The following is a 21,912-nucleotide window of genomic DNA, read 5'->3' on the forward strand; positions in this document are numbered from 1 at the left end:
ACAGGACCCTTTGTAGACATGGATAAAAGGCCGGGGAGATAGGACAAGAGGTTGATGCCAGCCCCCGACTGAAACTCTGCTGCTTCCCAAAGGACATCAGCCATCAAGCCAGGGCTGTAGTGCATGCTTAGGGAAATGAGTGCGAACCTGGAGGAGCACCAGGCGACATTTCTTAGTCATAGTTAGCTGCAGTAAGTACGTAAAGTTGTCAGGGCCGTGCAGCAGCTCAAGCTCACCAACCTTCTGAGGCAGTGAGTTTATCTGAAAGTGTGCTCATCAATCTGAGCATGATGACATACACTTGTGATTCTAGGACTAGAGAGCCAGAGACAGGGGAATTGCTGTGAATTCCAAGTTATCCTGGGCTATGCAGCTGGACTCTAACTCAGAACAGAAAACAAAGTGTTCAAATGACCACCAACAGTCAGAAGAGGGAAGGGACTGTGGAGAAAACATTTTTTTAAAGGGGCATTATGGTTTTACCAAGATGAGGCTATGGCTCAGCTCAAGCTTTGGACTTGATCTTTCTTGGTCATTGCCATGATTCCACTGTTAACAAGTGGCCTCTTCTCCTGTGGCCATGATAGTCAGTAGACCTGCTCTGTGTAGAGGGAACTCTCCTTTTGCTTACAGCCAACTTCTAAAGCTGGTGACACAGAGAGATGGGAGTCTTAAATCACACAGCAGAAAATTCTCATTTAGAAGAGAGAGCAGGGTCAATTTTTAAAGGCCATAAAAATTTAAGGTAACATGTAGTGCATACTTATAAATACAGCTTGTAATATTTGACTATTGCTGTGAGTTCAAGGCTAGGGTGGTCTACATAAAGAGTACTGGGTCAGCTAGGGCTATACAGTGATAATCCCCTTTTTAAATAAAGAGAAAAACAAACAAAAAAGTTGACTTAATAACATTCATAGATACCAAGAAATAGCCCCTGATGAGGCTGTAGGGAAGCCTGTTTCTGTCTGTCCTTAAGGGGAAGTGTGTGTGCTGATACATGACTTAAGGTCCCAAGAAATGGGGGTGATAAAACATCTTAGATTTGGCCTGGGGTGGGAGGTCCTCATCTCCATCTCTGTGACCCCAGAAGCTACTCTATCTTAGGTTTAGTGTAGGGACTTGCAGTTGTATCCAGGAGGCTCTCCAGGTCCCTATCACCATCTTTGTGACATTGGAGGCCACTCTGTCTTGGGATTCATTGTCTCATCTGGACCCAGGGGCTGGGATAGAATCTTAAGCTTGGAATGGAGAAAACACATTGAATCAGAAGGTGCAATGTGAGGCTCCTCAGAAATACAAGGCTGGGATGCCAGCCATGATGAAAGCTGGGGACTGGCTTCTCTGAGGAACAAGGGGAAGGGAAGATCTTGGTGGGAAAAAAAGAAACATTAAACCAGGAGATTTAGTAAAGGAGTGCAGGATCAGTGTGGATGGTCCTGTCTTCTGGGCCTCTTAGAAGCCAAGATTAGGACTAGAACCCTGCTGGTGTACTTTTATTTACTTTATCGATTTCTTATGCTTCTACCTCCATTATCCCTCCTAATACCTTCTAACATGGCAACACTAAGTAGGAGACAAGGTTAGTGAGAAGTAACGTAGGTCTCTTTACTACTTCTGGCTGGTTAGGGTCATCTGCTTCTTTTGGGCAATAAGAATCTCAGGATATCTAGCAGTCCAGCAAAGCAGCAATAGCAAACACAGCAGAAGGGAAAACCAGCAACAGCATGGGGAACAGCAGCCTTCTTCTTTCTTGGAGTTTCCAGTTCTCTCCTGGATCTGGTAATTTATATCTTCTCCAAGTCCTCAGAATGCCACTAACCGAGACACACGAGGCAGTTAGCAGCTGTGGATAAACTAAGGCAGTCCCGTATCCCACATTTGGGATTAACACAAAAACACATTTACATAACATAGCTGAGTTTTTAAAGAAACCAAAATGTCCGCCACAGAAGTCTGTCTTTCCCCCTCATTCATCTGCATGTATAATAAATGAGCCAAGGCACAGACCAGAGGCTAGTAACTGTATAGTCCTGGCAAAATGTAAGGAAAGCCTAGCTGGCAGAGATAAGTGCTTCTTGAGAAAGAAAGTATCTGGAAAGTGGGTGAGACCATGCAATCAGTCTAGCTGTAGAATCACCTCCTAGTTGGCAGTTTCCCTCAAGTCTTCCCTACACATGTCTTTGTCTTCATTTTCTTTCTTTCCTTTCTTGTTCCAGGGGCCACCTGGAAAGGATGGGCTGAATGGACCACCAGGTCTGCCTGGCTCCAAGGTGGGTACTCTCAGGGTACCATGAGTTCGAGCATCAAAAACTGAAGAGGAAAGGAGATAACCTAGTTGTCGAGTTCTGAAATTAATTATTTGCCTGGGCTTTGGACCAAGGCATAGTTAAAATGGTTGGTTTTACAACATCAAATATAACAGAGTTCTACCAAAGCAACCCAGAAAGGCTCTGAAAGAGTTAAAATCAATCTGGAGAGATAAATTAGTCGTGGGAGGCTTCATTTAAAGGTTTCCAGTGAAGATCATTTAAAAAGGTTATGAAGGGGAGATTCAAAGGTTGGATTCCAAGAAATAGAAAATCAGATTCACACTTTCAATGCCTCAAGTGAATAAATAGACAATAGGATAAAATTCACATTTTTGAAAAAAATTTAAAAAATATTTCCTGTGAATGACAGTTTTGCCTGTGTGTATGCCTGTCCATATGTGTGTGCAGTGCCTCAGGGGTAAGAAGAGGGTGTTGTTGTTCCCTGGTTCCCTGGAACTGGGATCTGTGCCCTGCCACATTGGTTCTCAGGAACTACTGAGGTTCTTTGCAAAAGCAACACGTGTTCTTTCTTAACCACTGGCCCACCTCTCCCACCCTTACAATGGATAATTTTAACAAATTTTATTCTTAAATTATAAGTTCAGATTTGCCCTTGAAAAACAGCTGTGGCAGAACACACCCATAATTTTACACATCTGAAGAAAGTCTCACCACGAATGAAAATAAAATGTATTTTTGTCTTTTGTAATCTGACCTATTCCATTTAATATAATGATCTGAAGTTCCATCCATTTTTCAGCAAGTGGCATAATTTTAGTCATCTCTTTGACTGAATGGAATTGACTCACGTGTATACACAGATGCACGTTTTCTTGCTTCCAGTCATCTGTTGACAAGCACCTAGGCTGATTCCATAATTTGACTATTGTGAATGGTGCACTATCTTTGTGGTATGTTGATTTAGAATCTTTGGGATGCCTCCTTTTAAGGCCATTTATGTAAATATTTGCTCCTCTCTCTGGCTAACCAAGTACTTTGTATTTTCAAATAAAAAGGGACTGCCACATTGTCTCTAGTTGAAATCTCTCAGAAGGGAAGGAGTTCCAGTTGTTTCCAATCACACACTTTAAGCAACAGAGTATGGGGAGTATGGGACATTGGAGGTGTCCTGCATTGAGAGAGCCACAGAGAATGAGAGTTCAGAACTATCTATGCACAGGTGGCTCTGTTTCAGACCCATCCCAAGCCAGCTGTAGCTGTGTTCAACCAAGCTTGGTCCCTTCTGTGTTGACTCTGCATTTTTCTTCCCACAGGGAGAACCAGGGGACCCTGGGGAAGGCGGCGTGCCTGGAATGCCTGGACCTCGGGTATGACTCTCACCATTCTTCTTACATCTGTACTTCCAGATGGGGTTGTGTGACCCCCATCTGTGTATTTTATCTCATCTGGGTGTGCCATTGGGAGCCTCAAAGGAAGCATGTATGATTGGGAAATGGCTAACTATCAGGCTTGGCAGCTCCATGGGGCTCCATCATGATACCCCGAGTCTCATCACAGCAGAGCCAAGGTCACCTCCTGGGGAAATGTGGTATGGGATGGAGAGGTCCTGCTAAGGAGACCTGCTCCATAGAGGAGGCATCAAAGAGAGCTGAGGACCTGGGGAAAGACACCACATCTACTGACTGGTTTGTTCTGCTAGGGAGTGAGCAAGGGGATAGAGACATTTCTCATTCCCTCTTCCTCTTTTTTCTTGCCTGTATTTCTGTCTTTCCTTGGTTTTTCCTCCCATGACCTCTGGTGTCTGGGTTCCTTCTTAAATGTAGTGATAGAGAAGTCCTGCTGGGGACTGCAAATTTGTCACCCACTGGGCTTCCAGCTGATGGAGCAGCAAGAGGCTTGCGTGGGCAAGCAGCCAGCGCTTGACAGGACACTGCCATGAATGTAAGACAGTCCAGTGCCTTGTAGTAATGGCTTTCACTCCATGTTTGGGAGTTTCTCACTGTGGACTTTCCCAACTGGCATCAGGTTCCTGCTTCCCAAAGTCATCAGCTCAAAGTCACAGTATAGCTAGTGTAGACAGTCAACACAGAAGAGAGGGGAGCTAGACCCTGGTGTGCATTTGTGCATAATGCCAGCTCTTAGTATTGAGCGACACTGTAGCCAGACGGACTATGTCAGGAGAACTGATACTCCACCCTGCATCTGCTCTGTTCCTGCTTGGCAGTGTGTGGGCTGTTTAAGCACAGAACCGGCCTCTTTCCCAGCTCTGTAGTGCCCCTTTCCCCTCCACACTCAAGAACAGTGCGGCTCCTATGTGAAGACTTGCAATGGGGGCATTTAATAAGTCAGCCCAATTAGAGTGAGCGCTGTACAGAGCTGTACAAATTAGCTGGTTCTGACAGGGATGGAGCCAGTGGAAGGTCTATCAGGTCACCTCATTGATGGCCAAATTCAGGACACACTTCAGCAGCCTTCAGAGTTTCCAGCCACCCTCGGTTGCTTGCTCTCCCTTAGTACCTAGGAAGCAGTTCATATGACAGATGTGGGGAGGCCGTGGCAGCTGGTTTCAAGGGGAAACTTCAGTGGTGAACAATTTGCACAGCTCTGCTTAGGAGGGTTCTTATGAGATGTGCTGAAAACCTGAGGGTGTCGCTGGGTATTGTAGGGTGCATAGAGAATTCCAGAAGGTGCTAACTCCATATGTTGGATCATTTCATGGAGCCAGAGCTATAGTCTAAGATGGATGTGTACACTAAACAAACATTTGGTTTCTTCACCCAACTACCTTCCTTCTTTTACTTCCTTCCTCTCTTCCATGTCTCCCTCCTCCTTTTCTACAACCTTTTCTTTGCCTTCCTTTCTAATAAGCGACGATTCCGCTGGCCTTCACAACCAGTTGATTTGGCACAGCTCTGGGAAAAATCCACATCACCAACTGGTTCAACCTTCCAGTCATGTGTCTACTCATCAGAAAACCATACTTCGTATGGATATCTATTCCAAAGCTTTTACCAGATAGTGTGCAGATATTAAGCTCAGATTGCCTCTGAAGGAACTAGTGATTTTTTTCCCTTTCTTTTTTTATTTTTTTTTTAACTTTTATTAGTTACACTTTATTCACTTTGTATCCCCCCATAAACCAATCCCTCCTTTCCTCCTAGTCCCACCTTCCCTTCTGAAGAAGGGGGAGGAAATTAGTGATTTTTAAGACATACCATTAGAAATTAACCTGCCATGCACCTATTCTTGCAAGGGCCTGGTGACACAGCAGCTGATAGCCTTGGAATAGGCCCCTTCCGATCCCGCCTCCCAAGTTAGCCTGACCGCACGATGCTAGTGGGAGCAATGTCTTAATTCTTTGGTATTCTATGACAAAATACTTCAGGCGACATCTTTTTAAACAACAGAAATTTATTGCTCACAGTTCTGGAGGCTGTGAAGTTCAAGGTCCAGGTAGCAGTAGCCATTTTCTACTTTGTAGATGATCCATCCTTATATCTCTAGATGCTATGGCGACACCAGAGGTACAGGATAAGATGGACACTTATAAGATAGCAGTCTCCATGACAGGATAGACCAGTGTTTTTGTTTGTTTGTTTGTTTGTTTGTAAAGACACTAATTCAATTCATGAGGAATCTATCCTCATGACTGATCATCTCCTGAAGGCTCCACCCCATAGTAACTCATTGAAGATTATGTCTTAACAGAAAATTTAAGGTGAGCATTAAGACCCCAGTAGAAACATCATGGATGAGAGTAAACTTGAGAGTGGACAAGAACTGGTGTGAACCTCTTTAGGGCATGCTTTCTCCTAGAAGCCTGGGTATCTGACATTGTCTCCTAGAAAGCTCTCCCATTGCAACATAACAGGGAGAAGGAGAAGTTAAACTCTTCCCTGCTTCTGACACAGGGATGTCTGATTTTATAAAAGGACTGAACCCTGAGTCATAGGGACACATTCTGTACCAGCTTCTCCTTCATTGCTGAGCCCAGAGTGAGGCTTTGGTATTTGATGTGTCCTGAGACCTGGAGTTGGGGTGTATTCAAGGGTTCCAGGTTTGGGATCCTTGCTGTTTTGAACTGCAAATGATGAGCAGATGCAGCAAGCACAAACTTCAGTCCTGCCGAGAGTTGCTTCTTTGGGGGAAGCAGAAGACAACATGAAGAAGCATGTGGGGGACAGTATGAGGTAATTCCTATCTGCAGGAATATTGAACACATTGGCTTCATGCTTCAGGGTCTCTGGGACTTAATGTTTGATTTTAGAGAGCCAAGAGCTGTGGCTGGCAGGTACTATGGATGTGTGAGGCCAGCTGTCGAATGACAGCCACGTGTGAAGGTATGCATAGAAGATAATCAGACTTTGTTACTCTGTCCACAGGGTGAAGTTGGGGAGCGGGGCCTTGCAGGCCATCCTGGTGAGAAGGTTCGTGTGCTCATATTTTTTTTATTTTAATTTTTTTACATTAATTACATTTTATTCACTTTGTATCCCAGCTGTAACACCCTCTCTCTTCTCCCAAACCAACCCTCCCTCCCTCATCTCCTCTCATGCCCTTCTTTAAGTCCACTGATAAGGGAAGTCCTCCTCCCCTTCCATCTGACCCTAGCTTATCAGGTCTCATCAGGACTGGCTGCATTATCCTCCTCTGTGGCCTGGCAAGGCTGCTCCTCCCTTGGGTGGGGGGAAGGTCAAAGAGCCAGCCACTGAGTTCATGTCAGAGACAGTCCCTGTTCCCCTTACTAGGGAACACTTAGATACTGAGCTGCCATGGGCTACATCTGAGCAGGAGTTCTAGGTTATATTGATGAATGGTCCTTAGTTGGAGAATCAGTCTCAGAAAAGACCCCTGTGCCCAGATTGTATTTTTATCTTTTGTTTATTCTTTAATTAATGAATCATCATTGTGCATCATGTCTTAGATAAACATTTTTAAGGTACAAGAGGAATCATGCCTTTTGAAAGTTCATTTATTTCATACCTTCATCTGATTGATTGAGAGTTTTCAGTGTGTCCTAGGCATCGGTTACTGTGCTGAGATTAGAGCCCACTTAGGAGCCAAGAGAAACTGGGCATAATGGCTGTTGAGTGGTGTAGTGATGGAAGCGTGTCATCCTAAAGAGGGGCCTAAAGATGCCAGGAAAGATGCTGAAGGTCTGACACTGTGACTGAGTCCTAAAAGGGTGGAGGAGTTAGGTACCCAGAGAAGTAGGATGAGGATGCCTGAGAGGAAATGACCCAGACAAAAAGGAACCTGGGGTATCCCAAAACAGATTCTCTAGAATTTCCCTTTTGGCAAGGCTCTACTTTCCACGTGACTAAGCTTGAAATCTGTGAGGGGATGAAAAGCATGTGACCCAGAACCTCTCTCACAGGGAAAACTAACTGGTACCTACTGGCTTTGTTTGCGTAGGGAGAAGTTGGCCTTCCTGGTGCTCCAGGCTTCCCAGGACCTCGTGGAGACAAAGGGGACCAGGTGAGTGTGACTGCCTCTTGCCAGCATGGCCACTGTGCTCTCACTCAAGGAAAGAGAATCCTCTGGAACCTTAGACCCTTGGGATGAGGTGATGGTTTTGACTAGGAGAATAGATTAATTCCTGGTATTGTGCAAGAAGCTCAGAACCTAGAGTCCTTAAGCAGGAATGAAAGGACAATGGCTGAAAGACATTCTGGGAAGTGTGGGCACCTTCAGAGGAAAAGGCATGTGAGGCAACAAAGTCAGGAGTCAGCTGCCTCCGCTCCTTGGAGTTAGGTTTCACTATGGCCATCCTATAGAGAGGAGGAGGTTCTAATGCTTTTTAATGTATCTTTTACTTTAGGGAGAAAAAGGTGAAATGGGACTTCCTGGGCTGAAAGGTGTCCAAGGTGAAAAGGTAACAGCTGCACGCTCTCATTATTACCAAAATTTTCCAGTTGTTGGTGGTGGGGGAATGAGTGGAAGAAAAGGGGAGAGACAGGGAGAGGGACTGAGGAAGGGAGGGAGGGAGGAGAGGGGGAGAGAGAGAGAGAGAGAAGAGAGGGAACAGTGGAGGAAGGGAGACACGGGAGGAAATGGGAGGAAAAGGAAGAAGAAAGAGGGAAAGAGTCAGAGGGAGAAACTTCAGGTAGGGAGGGAAGAGGGAGAGAGAGAAAGGGAGGGCAAGTAGAGGAGAGGAGAGAGGGAGAGAGAGAAAGGGAGAAGGGATAGAGAGAGTGTGGGGGGGAGAGGTAGAGGGAGGAGGGAGAGTTTTGCAGGCTATATTTGTATTGTTCCAAGGCATATTTCTGAATAATCCTGACACAGGGAAGCATTGCTACTCTGCCTTAATGGTCTGTCAACACTGGCATGACATTTTTCCCCCAGAAAGCCTCTGGTTAGATAGTAATCTTCTAATTTTTGGGGTAGTTTAGAATGTCATTACTCCACCATGGGCCAGGCCAGGGTAGGACCCAGAGCTCATACTTCTGATTAGCTGTCAAAGTCCTGCAGATTCAGTTCCTAGTGTCACAAGCTGCTGATTATGAGGGAAGGGGATTCATCCTCAGTGACCTCCAGGTCTGCTGATAGAGGACCAGCTTCCTCACAGTGGGCCCACAGAATGATGACACATAGGACTGCCTTCTTGGGTCCAGGGGCCAATGACACTCAGAGGCCCATAGTCTCCTTCCTCCTGAAAGGTGTCTATTTTCACAATGCACTTTCCACACTCTGGTTTTCAGCACACCTCCTGCTTTTCTCATTCCTTGACTCCAGCTATGTTGACAACATGGTCCTGGGTGAGGCTCCCCTCAGTTTGCTGGTTTCTTGATGTTTATGAAAGAAATAGCTCTCACTTCAATGGAATAAGAGATGATTTATTCCAGAGAGGAATATGAGCAACCATGACCTGGGAACAGAGATTTAAGTCACCTCAAACACTGTGTTTCTTTTGGGGGACTGATTTCACAAGTGTTTAATAGAAACAGAACAAAGGAGGTCATAAATCAAAATACTTTAGAGGAGATATCAGATGGGCAGGTTACAGAGAAGTGGGGGAGCTCTGTTAGAGGCTCCAGAAGCTCTGTGATGACACTATTAGCTTTGGGGGTAGTGGAAGCTAGTGATGTGTTAATACATTAGGTAAGCAAGGAATAGCTCCTGCAATATTTTAACCTCTACTCTCTTTGAAATCCTAATCAGTTAATCAGCCATGGCATGTTCTGGGAAAGGTGCTTGCTGTTTCTTTCCGGGAACTTTTGTTCAAACTTGGATTCTCAGAAATGCAATTTCTTTTAGAGATATTCTTTTCCAGAATGCAGAGGGTTAGGAAGACCACAAAGCTCTAATTGCTCTGCTTTGCATGCAGGCTTCTAAAGATTCTGGGTCATATTAAGCTCCCCTGGAGAGCTGGATAATAATAAAACCAAAACGAGACACTAAAGCAATGGTGCCCCCTTCTGACTGGCCTTGGCAAGGCCCTGTCTCAGCTGTGCCCTCTGTTGATTGTAGGTACTATTTCTTTCTTTAATTCTTTTTTATTTGGGTTTCTTATACCTCTACCTCTCTTCTCCACTCCAGTCACTTCCAATACCCCAATACCAGGTAGGAGAGAAGGAAGATTAATGGTGAAGGGGGTGGAGTTCTCTTTGGCTACCTCCTGTTGGTTAGGGCTGTTGGGTTCCTTGGGGCAAGTCCAATCTTCCTTTCAGGATATCTCCAACTTCTTGTCAAATTGCATCAATAGCAACCAGGAGCAGCAGCATTCTTTTTTCTCAGATCCCCCTAACACTTTCTGGGCTCTGGCACTTATTCTCTCTAGAGTCCTCAGATTTAAACTAACTGCAGCTGGCAAAAGCCCCTCTTAGAATGCTCATGAGGCAAATAGTTTGCTGCTGTGGACAATCTCTATCAGCCCCATAGCCCACACCTGGGACTTAAAAAAAAAACAAAAAACATGTTTACATAACATATGGAGTTTTTAAAGACACCAGAACTTTCCACTATATTTGATCCATTTCCACCCCAGTCATTTTTGCACTCTAGCTAGCACCTTTCAACAGGGGGTGGTAATTCTTCCTGCTCCTCAAGAGCAGCTGAGGGCAGAAAACTTACAGAGAAACAGAAATGGAATCCAGACCTACCATTGTCAATCTTACCCCAAGCCTATGGCTTTCTGAAATCAAGCCTCTTCATCAAAGATGGAGAGTCACGCTGCCACCACCTTTCCCACCGGCAACCATTCTTCCTGCACAGCTCTGGGGATGAGCAAGGAGACCACTGCCAAAGGCATCCTGTGTCCTCTGCTTTGGACAGTTCTTCCTGCCTCTTTCCATTTGCATCCGTTTGTCCCTTTGTCCACACCCCTGAGTAGGACACACTGGCTTTGACCCCTTGGTATTATTAATGGTAAGGAAGGTAGGGGTAGGCATATGATGGTCTTCCAGAACAGGAACCTGCCCTGTCAGGGGAGACAGAGTGATGGGTTATGCCGAGGCTCTGATAACGCTCTCTTCTGAAAATCTGGATTCTGAGTGTGAAACCCGGTGCCTGGCTGGCTGGCTGCCTCTGTTTGTACATCTGGACTGAGGCTTTTGTGTGCCACTGTCTATATTGCAGAAACAAGGAGGAAACCCTGTTACCAATAACAAACCAGACTTAGGCAAATACCACATGGTCCCTCTCGTATGTGGCATCTAGAGTTTATAAAATGTGTGTGACGCATATACAAGGACACGAAAGCATATGTGACACTAAAATGAAGAGGGGCCTTTGGAAGACGAAGGAGACCACCCGGAGTGTGGGGCGCAGAAGCAAAGTAAATCATATATAGCATATAAGCATATGAAAATGTCATTATGAAACCTATCATTTTATGTATAAAATATAAAAAACACTTTATGGACCTATCCACAGCAGTAAATCAGTTCACACACAGGAGATACTTAAGTTAGAGTGTACCCTGTAACAGAAGAAGCAAGCCAGAGAAAACTTCCTCTCTAGTACTTATATGATATGATACAATTGGGCTTCGTGTTAAACTGAATCAGCTCCCAAACTTGGGTTGTGCACAAGAACAATCCTGGTATAAGCAGGCATAGGAGAGTGTCCTGCATTCTGAGGGTGCGGGACAGCTATGGGGGTGTCTCTAAGGGAGCTGGACTTCAGTGTGGCCATTAGCTAAGGGACATGTGTGGGAACGTTTGCTCCAACTAGCTTTGATGGCAACAGTGGAAACAACTTCAGTATGCCCGTTGTTATTACAAAATGCTGCAATGGTGCGGGCCACTTAAATAACCTGTAGACACGTGGGTTGGTGTAGATACTTTGAAATACACATATTTGAGATATTGTATAATTTAGAATGCATGTGTGTATCCCAACCCTTTCCCCACCTAACCATAATCTATCAAAGTCTGTACAGGGAAGTGATCTGGTTTTCTGAGGGACGTGTTATTATAGATCATTCCTGGCATAAGCAGAATTAACAGGATTGAGATCACATATTTTTTCATTTTTTTTTCCCCTAGGGTGAGGTTGGTCCAGCAGGCCCCCCTGGCTTACCTGGAAGTGTAAGTTGCTTTGATTCTCATCTTGTCTCCTCCTCTCAACTCCTAAGGCCATTGGATTCACACACACACACACACACACACACACACACACACACACACACACACTACTTTGTTATTAATATGCTTTCATTAGTCCATCATTAGACCCACTCCTAGCTCTTCTAGTAAAGAGAAGTCCTGTACTTATTTTATCCACTTAATTCAACGAAAGCACAATTGCTGTATCTCAGAATATATTATAGACACTGAAAGTACATATCCACCTGATACATACAGGGAAGTTGAGACAAGATTCTAGAGATAAGAAGCTGTTTGTTCAGAGTGGGACCATAGCACCATAGCCCACGACTCTGATTCCTCACCTTCCACAGGCTTTCTCAATGTCTAGGGATTTTCAAGGCTATCTGATAACAGTCTTAGCTTTCAGTTGGTGGCCTGTTAACTCCAGTCAATTTTTGCCTAATTGTGGGTAGAGTGTTAGATCAAGTACAGTGGTGAACAGAGAATGACAGGGAAGGGAGGAGAGATAATGTGGGTCTGTTTTTCCATGACCACAAATGTGTAATCAGAACCTTGCAGCGTATATATATCTTTTGTCTGGGAACTTTAGCTTATATAATAAATATAAAATGGCCACTTTTCTTATCAGGTATTCATTTCCAAGAATTCTACAATTGTCCTAGATTTGGAATTAATTTTTATTTCAATGTTTCTTCTACAGTTTGTGATTCTGTTTGGGCCATTGACAGAGACTTTGCTTATGGCTCTGTTTATGAATTCTGGTATAATTGGAGACAAATACCCCCTCTAGCTGACTCCAGGTTTAAGGCTTTTCCTTCTACCAACACCAGTTCTCTGGGGAAAATAAAATTTCTTGGGGTGTTCATTTCAGTGGTTTGATAGAGAGGGCACCAATGTCTTTGATTAGAATGTATTCTCTCCTACATGGATGGTCATTTTTATCTAAAAACTGTAAGGGTGTATATGGTAGTGTTGCTTATAATGAGGAAAAATTACAAAATACCTACATGACTATAACATGGGATTAAGTCCTGCAATGTCCACATAACAAAATCCAATTTTATACAGCACACATATATGCACTCACAGGCACATAGTCATACATATGCTCACACACACACACACACACACACACACACACACACACACCCATGTACACACACGTACACACAAACACATATACACATATGCACACACATGCATGCAAATATACTCATGCACAAACACAGGCATACACATATACACACTTTGGAGTCTTGATTTTTTATGGATGAACACACCAAATAAAACAAACTAAGCAGGAAAATTCAATCTGTGGAGCATTTGGATGCTGAAGGATAGAGAACCAATTCTTCCATCCTCCTGCAGATGTCAGGTCTTGACCCTACATGGTCTTGTTGCTCAGATGTCTTCAGGGGGATCATGTCTCTGACCTGCAGTTTCCTTATCCATAAAACAAGGCAGAGGCAGGTCACCATCTGTCCCCAGCTGATGAAACCATCCCTTGATGCAGGTGATCAGCTGGCAATAATGTACTCGATTTTAATATTCACATTACTTCTTGCACAAAATTACATATTTTCGTATCTTCACAGTTGTATGTAAATATCAGCATGAACTCCAATGTGCTGAACCGGAAGAGTGGTCTGACTCGGAGGAGTCTGGAACTAGGGAAAGGAAGGGAAGTCACATTTCTCGAAGGAAAGGAGAGGAAGACACATTTTTCCTTTTGTAGTGTATCATCATGTTTTTTTTCCTACTCATTTTGTCCCTTGGGCTTTTGCTCTGGGCCAACCAGTGGCAAGCTTCTGACTTCACAGAGAACCTATAATCTATTAGGGGAAGGAAATTAAATGTGTACAAATAGAAAAACAAGTCAAATCATCCCTATTTGTGGATGATATGATATTTTACATAAAACATCCCAATTTCACCAGAAGCTTCTAGAAATGATCAACACCATCAGCAAAGTGGCAGAATACAAAAATTAAAAAAAAACCCAGTAACTTTTTAAACAAAAAGTTAAAAAAAAACAGTAGCCTTTCTGTTTATTGATTAAAAAAACATGCTAAGAAAGAGATGATGGCCATGTTCCCAGTCACAGTAGTCTAAAATATGTCTAGGAATAAGCCTATTTAAGGAGATGAAGGACCTCTACAATGAAAGCTTTAACTCTCTGAAGGAAGAGGTGAAATAGAATAAAAACATTAAAACTCATATGGACAAAGAAAAGACCCCAGATAGAAAAAAAAATCCTGACTAAAATGAATGATGGAGGCATCACAATTCCAGATCTCAAGCTATATTACAGAGGCTGTGGTAATAAAAACAGCATGGTGCTGGCACAGAAACAGACATAAGATGAGGGGAACCAAACAGAAACTCCAGTTATAGGAATGCACTCTAGTTACAGGTTAAAAATGTCATCCAGTAACATTCATTATAGCTGATGTGCATTAGGACTCAAATGACCTAATTTATATGAAAGTACTAGATGACGGAAGGACAATCAGGAGACAATCAAAGGAGTCTTGAAGGCTGGACCAAAGGATAGCAATTAAAGGGGATCAGTGTTCCAGGCCCAAGGAATATCATCTGTGAAAGCATTAAGGCTAGACAAAGCAGGGACTCATTGCAGCCTGTGTCCCGGTAAGGCTGGAGAGACACTGAAGTTCATGATGATCTTCACTGGCTTCTGCAGGAGCCAGAGGCTGGGCCCCCTTGTTAGTCTTCAAACTCTGTCCCTGCCTAGCACGGGGGAAGTGTAATACTGGATAAAGGGTAGAGAGACCTGAATTGAATATCATAGGCTGTCTTCCTGTTTCCTGCATGGAGTATTCTGCTTTGGCCTCCGGGAAGTTTTGTCTCCTTGAGCCTCACAAAATATTTCCAGAGTCATAGAAATGTTGAGATCTCAGATCATCTAAATGCATACATTGCACATCCCTTCATTAATGTATGAGTACACGTGCTGATTGTTTAAAAAAAGCTGATTCTGTTGGACAAACTTAACGACAATAAAGGACACATGCAAATCTGGACACACTAAAAATTCCAGTACCTGGAAGGTAGAGAGGCAGGAGGCTCAGGAGTTCAAGTCGTCCTTAGCTATTTCGAAAGTTGGAAGCCAACTTAGACTACATAAAATTCTGTCTCAAAAAACACATTTTTTTTTAAAAGATACTTTTCTTTGGTAACGGTTACCACCTGCCCTTGGTGGGTTGCCTATGTTCTAGTGAACAACTGCTCACCATGTTCCTATGTGCAATACTAATAATACTCATTGGGCCATTAATAAAAGAGGATGTGAAGCTGGGCACATCTGGGGATAGTTGGAGGAAAGGAGTAGGGAATGAATGTCACCAAAATACATGAGAGACATGTATATAAAGTTTTCAAAGAATAAAAAGCACTAACATCCTCACCTCAAAAAGCAAATATAAAGCGGCATTTCAAGTCCGTGTTCCTTGGCGTGGCAAATCTCTTAGAAGCAGCAGGATTTTAAAAAATGAAATGAGTTCAAGGAGTGAGGTAACACAGACCCAGAAAGACACACATGGTATATACTCACTTATAAGCAGATTTTAGTTACATGGTACAGGATAGACATACTACAATGCACAGACCCTAAGAAGATAAGTCTGATGGGCATCTTAGGCTTCATGTGGGCCCACTAGTTAAGGGAGTGGGGAAAATCTCTGACATGAACCATGTTGTCTGCTTTTTGAACACGTAACCCTGATGGGACTTGCCTACCAAGCCATAGGGGAGGAACTCAGTCCTCATGTGAATATTTGAGCTGGGGTGTCTGGGTGGGAGAGGGCTCCCTTATTCTGGGGTATAGAGGAGAGGGGATGCAGGAGGGAAGGTGGGCCTGGGAGGAGAGGAGGGAGGAACCTATGATGGAGATATAAATTGAATTAATAGAAAAATGAAAAAAAGAAAAAAGAAAAAAGAGTTTCCATCGTCATGGTGTCTCTTCATAGCAATAAAGCCCTAACTAAGGAAAAGAAAAAGACTGAAATGGAAGGCTCCTTCGATTCCAAGCTGTCTAACTTGTGTGCTTTCTTTTTCAGCCGTCAATGTTCACGCCACACCCAAGAATGCCAGTAAGTTGCAGTGGACCCTATGCAGCCTGTTGCCTCAGCTCTTGGGGTGATGATGTGGGGTAGCAGTTGGGGCTTGGGGGATTTGATTCTCAGTCCTTCATGATGGTTAGGCAGAACTTGTCCTGTGGAAAAGTAGGGGATTAGATTATAGCAAGAAAGTAGTTCCCACAGCTGGCGGGCATTCTAGGGACATCACCCAGTGGTCACATAGGCCACCCTGTCTTTGTGTAGAGCCCATTCTGCTGTGCTCAGAGCTGCTGGTTGCTGTGAGACTAGATATATCTGAGCTGCCAGAATAGCCTCTACCAATGTTGGCAGAAAAGAGACCAGAGATGGGAACACTTCAAGTCCTCAGTCCCACTGAAGTTTGTTGCCCCATAGAGACAGTTTCCAGAATATTCCATTCAGACTGCTTGGGGAATGAGGCTTCAATGGTTTCCTGTAGACACTGAGACACTTAACAGAAAGATGGAAATCAGTTCCACAGCCTGGGGAGGTGGGGGCCATTTTCCTTCCCCTTCCATGAAGTCTTCTGAAAAATAAGCATTTTTCGAATCTCTTTATGCTACCAGCAGCACTGAGGCCAGGAAATGTTATTTGGCACCATCAACCATCCTCTCCCGCTTTTAAGACAGGGTCTCGGCCTCTTAACCTTGGCTTATGGGAAACTCCCTGTGCAGAGCAATATGGCTTCAAATGCAGAGATTCTCCTGCCTCTGCCTCCCGAGTACTCAGATGAAAGGCCACCATGCCTGGCGCCTTACCTTTTATTTTCTTGTTTTCGTGGTTCCTCTCTCAGTGTTGTATGACCTGTGTTTCACAACACAGGACAGCTGAGAGGGTGGAGTGGGAAGAGCTACAGTCCGCCAGTACCGTCTCCATTCAGTAATAAGTCGGTGCAACTTCAGAGACACGGAAGATCTGTGTCTGACAGAGAGGAATGGAGGAGGAGAGAAACTGAGTCAGATGCTGAATTCGTTGAAGGATAAGGAAGGACATTATGATTTGGATGTGAGACAGAAAGGAAGTGCAGAGGGCCTCTTGGGGAAGCCTGGAATTCAGGAGTTGTCAGGGGAGGTGTCTGTCAGCCTTTGTGGCCTTTGTGGCTGCCTTTAGTGATGTCCCTGTATATCTCTGTATTTCAAAGCTCAGCTCCTCCCACACAGGCAGACTGGCCATCTCACTGCCTCCCTCCCAGCACACCTCTACCATCTATTAATTGAATGCCTGACCCCAAACCTTTCCATTTTTTTTCTTCTTTGGTGCCCCTGGGCCTCAGGGCTTAAAACTTCCCTATAGTTGCTCCATAGAGACAATTTCCAAAAGATCCCACTGGAAGAGCAGCTAAGGAGAGAAGGGGGAGTGTCCTACACATCTCCCCTTTTGAGTCTCAGTGGGGTGTCCTTTCAGAATGTGTACTATTGAGAAGGTCAGTAGCCATGTTCAGAATCAAAGCAAGGAAATTATATCTTGTTTTAAAATGTATTTTATTACTTCATTTTTCTCTGTGTCAAGAACTGAATCTTCTCAATACCTCTCTCCCCCTCAAGAAAGAGATTGGCTTTGAAAGACTCCCCTCCTCATTGTATTTATTGGTGATCACTTCTGTATCAGTCATCCCTGAGCAGGAGGGGACAAGGTTCAGACCACTCAAGTGTAGAGTTGAAACCTTAGCATGGGTGTCTTCATGGAGGAGACACTGGACCCTGAGAATGCCTAATATGGAGGATGTGGCCAGTCTGGGATTCGATTCCATGAAGAAGAGACTTACAGTCTCAGATATGAACAATAAATCAGGATCATTCTGAGCCCCCGGAAAAAGAGGGAAGCACCTCCAATCCAGCCAACAGGAACAGCTTTGGATGGGGTCACCAAAGGAATGGAGATGATTCTTGTGTCAGTGCTGAGGGGTGGAGCCGATGTGCTGAAAGCATAGGAGATCACTCCCGAGTCACCTATACCATGTGCCTCTAACCAACAGGGAGAGCAAGGGCCCAAAGGAGAAAAGGGTGACCCTGGCAAGCCTGGAGCCCTGGTGAGTACCCACATCCCAGACACTGCTCACCATTCCCTGAGTTTCCTGAAGACCAGAAATCTAGGCCTGGCTGGTTCTAGGTCTGTATGCCACTGGCAGCTCTGCATACTGGAGGGATTGTTAAACTTGACCGTAGCCTGTTTTAACCCTTAGGACTTTGGTGTTGTGCCTTCTGCAGATCTCAGATTATAGCCACTGCAGGTCCCCACATCCAGCCCCATATGCTCAGGACAAGGGTGCTGAGTTAGTTCATGTGGCCATTCCTCTCTCATTGCAGGGACCTCAGGGTCATCCTGGAGAACTGGGCCCTCGGGGACCTGCTGGACCTCCGGTAAGGGAACCCTCTCTCTACCTGTTTGTTCCTGAACCATGCTGCCCTCCAACATATATTCCTTCCTGCCTTTCCTATCAGCCTTCTCTCTTGACATTTTGTGAATTGTTATTGGGGTGTTGTTGTTGGAGACATTGGGTTGTGGCAGCCCCCAGAACTAAGGGTTTCAGCACCTCGCAAAGTTGATCCCAAAAGCAACTACCTGGACCAGGCTCTGGGAATCTGATTGTCCGTGCCTTTCCACTAAAGGGCTGTTGGTGGCCCGAGGAGAGTTGTCTTAGACTCAGAATGTTCTGGAGAAAGGTTTCCCAGAAAGCAAAGTTGCTCTTGGTGTCCGGTGCATTTTCAGATATAGGAAACTGTCTGAGCAGATATAGGAAATTCCTGAGCAATTGATGGGCAAATGTGTTTAGAGGATGCCTGGTACATATTAGCATTTTTATTTTATTTATCTGTTGTGGTTTGGGCTGAGAGGATGTTCCCTGACAATAGTTCAATTGTTTGGTGGAGGAAGGGAAGGGACTCTAGATGATTTAGAGGAGCCTATTGTTCAAAACTCCTGAGATCAAGGTTGCCCAACTCTCTCCCTCATTTACATAATGTGTTAATGAGAAATAGATGACTTTAAGGACATAGATGGGAATGTGCAGGGCCAGTGATGGAGGCTTTTCTGCACCTGACAGACCCTGCTTTCTGATGCATTTTTTTATGTTCTGATTTGTTAAGTTTGAGCAGCAGGCCAGCACCACCTCCGACCTCAGACCTCTGACCCAAGCCCCTTTTTTTCTCTCTTGCACAGGGTGCCAAGGGACTTGATGGTGCACACGGGGCCCCTGGAGCAGCTGGAAACCCTGTGAGTCCTTCTGTCCAGGCTAACTTCTGGGGTAGGGGGAGGATAGTCTAGAAGGGGTGGTCCAGATGAACATCTTCTCTCTGGCTCACAGTTCTGAACCATCTGACATATGGCTAAGAAAGAAAAAAAACGGTACAGGGGCTGTCTCTGACATGAACTCAGTGGCCAACTCTTTGATCACCTCCCCCTGGTGGGTAGAGCCTTGCCAGGCCACAGAGGAAGATGATGCAGCCAGCCTTGATGAGACCTGATAGGCTAGGGTCAGATAGATGGGAAGGAGGTTCTCCACTATCAGAGGACTAGGGAAAGGGCAAAAGGGGAGAAGAGGAGGGGTGAGTGGGAATTGGAGGAGATGAGGAAGGGGGCTGCAACGGGGATACAAAGTGAATAAATTGCAATAAATAAATATATAAATTAAATTAAATTTAAAAGAAAGAAAGGAAGAAGTTCGATGCTGGTGGAGCTGTCCATGCTCAGGGGCCATTTGAGCCTTAAGCCCAAGAGAGATGCCTTGGTTTCCATATTATTATCAGCAGGCCTGGAGTTTGTCCACATGCCCAACTATGAGGCAAATTTTCTCCTGTATATTCATGGATGCTACAAAGATATGATCGTGTAAACCCAATCTGTGCCTGCACGCCCAGTAATGAAAGAAATCTTCAGTGTGCAAAGAGGGTGGACAAAGGACCTTCCAAGCACAAAGAGGACCACTTTCAGATGTTTGCCATTCGGAGATCTGAATGTGCCTGCATTCAGATCCACAGATGCACACTCTAAGGATAAAATTCTAAGTTACATAATTATCTCTCGGCCTGTCCATTTCTCTTTCTCTCTATGCCTCTCTGTCTTTATTTTCTGTCTGTCTGTCTCCCTGTGTTTCTGTGCCTCTGTCTCTCTCTCACACAGACCTCAAACACGAAGTGGCAGTCAAGGAATTGTACAGATAAACATTTTCCAGCAGGCACCCTTTGAGTTCTCAGTCTGCTGTTCCTAGCTCTCCTGTCCACAGAGTGTGTTTAATCTCAGGGAGGCTGGCACTTTCCGCTCAGGCCACATGGAATCATGTTGCATGGCCACCCCCATGTGCGGGCCTAAAGAACTGTGAGAGTCTTCCTATCTCCAGTTCCCTCCACCTTCAACCCCATTCTCTTGAGTCTGGCTGGAGGGGACACTATATGTTCTCAGTGAAGGGCAGGTTCCTAATATCTATGTGTATCAGTTTGGAGGCTGTTAAATGAACTGAGTGTGAGACCTGTATGGAGAGTGACTGTGTTATTTATTTGTAGCTGATACATTTGGCTTTTCTCAAGTGTTCCTTCTCTGACTAGGGTGCTCCAGGACCGGCAGGACCCCCTGGTGTCAGTGGTCCCCCAGGAAGTCTGGTGAGTATTGTGCAGAGAGCAAAGGTGCCAGCGTGGTTTGTGAACCTGCAGTGTCTGCCTCTGTTCAGTTCCTTCTCCTCCTTTCCATCCACACGCACAGAGGTGGGGACAGCATTGCCACCAGTGTATTGAGGAGGTCTGCCCAGAACATTACCATCCCAAGGTTCTAGGTGACATGTCATCTCCCTGGGTTGTAGACGGACTTGGTGCCGAGAGGCTGTACATTTAACTGATGTTGGCAAAAATCCAAAGGATTTTTGGATTCAAATCCAAAAGAGTCAGAGGTCCCCTGTGGCTGTTTGAGACCTGGATTCTACCAGGATCACCCCAAAACTGGCATTAAGGACTTGGTCAGCCATTCCTAAGTTCTTTCATCTGAGGAAATGAGGCAGGGTTAGACCAGCTTGTCTGGTCAGCCCCAAGATGGGGCCAGAACTGTCACCTGAAGTAGCTGTAGGGTGAGGGAAGAGGAAACAACCCACTTCTTTAAGTATAAAACAAATTCAATGTGTATGGATGTTTTCCTACGTGTTAGTCTGTGTATGACTATGTTCTTGTGCCTGTGGAGGCCAGAGAGGGCTTCAAATATCCTGGAAGTGAAACTGTATGTGGTTGTGAGCCACCATGCACATGCTGGAAATTGAAACCGGGTCCTCTTGAAGGGCAGCCAGTGCTCTTTACCGCCGAGCCATCTCTCCAGCCCCAGTGGCTGAGTTCTTGTCACTAAGGCAGCTGTTTGGAGTGTCCCAGGTGGGCTCCAGCATCTTCATTATGGCCGAGCTTCAGTTGTTCAGTATGACTGGCTAGCTGCTCTCTTATGACTGTATGTACCCACTGGCGTGCCCACACAATGTTTATCCTTGAGCTTTCTTTGAGGTATTGGGGAGAACTCACAGACACTGGAAGAGTAAGTCTCTGATATCAAGTCAGAATTTTGGCTTTACATAAATCTTTTTTTGGTGTCTGCCCTCACCTGGTTTGCCAAGACTAAGGGCATTGGAGACAAGCACTCGGAAGACCAAACCTGTTCTCAACCAAGGCCAGACTCAGGCAAAGAGATGGACATCACTGAGTGTAAAACTGGATGGGGCACACATGAGCAGAAGGGAAAGGGGCCTATTGATATAAGCCTGGGGGCTAATGTCCATCAAAAACTAACTGTGTGAATGAACTTCCTTTTTCAGGGTCCCCCTGGTGTCAGAGGCGCCCCTGGGAAAGACGGGGAGCGCGGGGAGAAGGTAAGAGATATGCAGACTGCAGAAAAGCATTGTTGTAGGCCTCACTCGGCCAGTAGGTGAGGAGCTAACACTGCTCAGGGCTGAGAAGGGACTGTACAAGCGAGAGAGGAATGTGACATCTCATGACCTCTCACCCTCAT

The 21,912-nt window shown here is 45.0% G+C and overlaps 1 protein-coding gene across 2 annotated transcripts in view; it reads left to right on the forward strand.

Annotated features, from left to right (window-relative positions):
- The window catches only part of Col22a1 (collagen type XXII alpha 1 chain), a 231,665-nt gene that overhangs the window by 117,113 nt on the left and 92,640 nt on the right, over nt 1-21,912 (forward strand). For both annotated transcript variants that reach the window (XM_021652125.2, XM_060389316.1), the window contains 12 exons: nt 2,220-2,273; nt 3,587-3,640; nt 6,656-6,700; nt 7,689-7,751; nt 8,095-8,148; nt 11,762-11,803; nt 15,901-15,933; nt 17,915-17,968; nt 18,246-18,299; nt 19,099-19,152; nt 20,481-20,534; nt 21,719-21,772. In XM_021652125.2, the coding sequence (XP_021507800.1) occupies nt 2,220-2,273; nt 3,587-3,640; nt 6,656-6,700; nt 7,689-7,751; nt 8,095-8,148; nt 11,762-11,803; nt 15,901-15,933; nt 17,915-17,968; nt 18,246-18,299; nt 19,099-19,152; nt 20,481-20,534; nt 21,719-21,772 (615 nt within the window). The remainder of the gene's footprint in view (nt 1-2,219; nt 2,274-3,586; nt 3,641-6,655; nt 6,701-7,688; nt 7,752-8,094; nt 8,149-11,761; nt 11,804-15,900; nt 15,934-17,914; nt 17,969-18,245; nt 18,300-19,098; nt 19,153-20,480; nt 20,535-21,718; nt 21,773-21,912) is intronic.

Source organism: Meriones unguiculatus, chromosome 8 (genome assembly GCF_030254825.1).
Source record: "Meriones unguiculatus strain TT.TT164.6M chromosome 8, Bangor_MerUng_6.1, whole genome shotgun sequence".
Lineage (NCBI taxonomy): Eukaryota > Metazoa > Chordata > Mammalia > Rodentia > Muridae > Meriones > Meriones unguiculatus.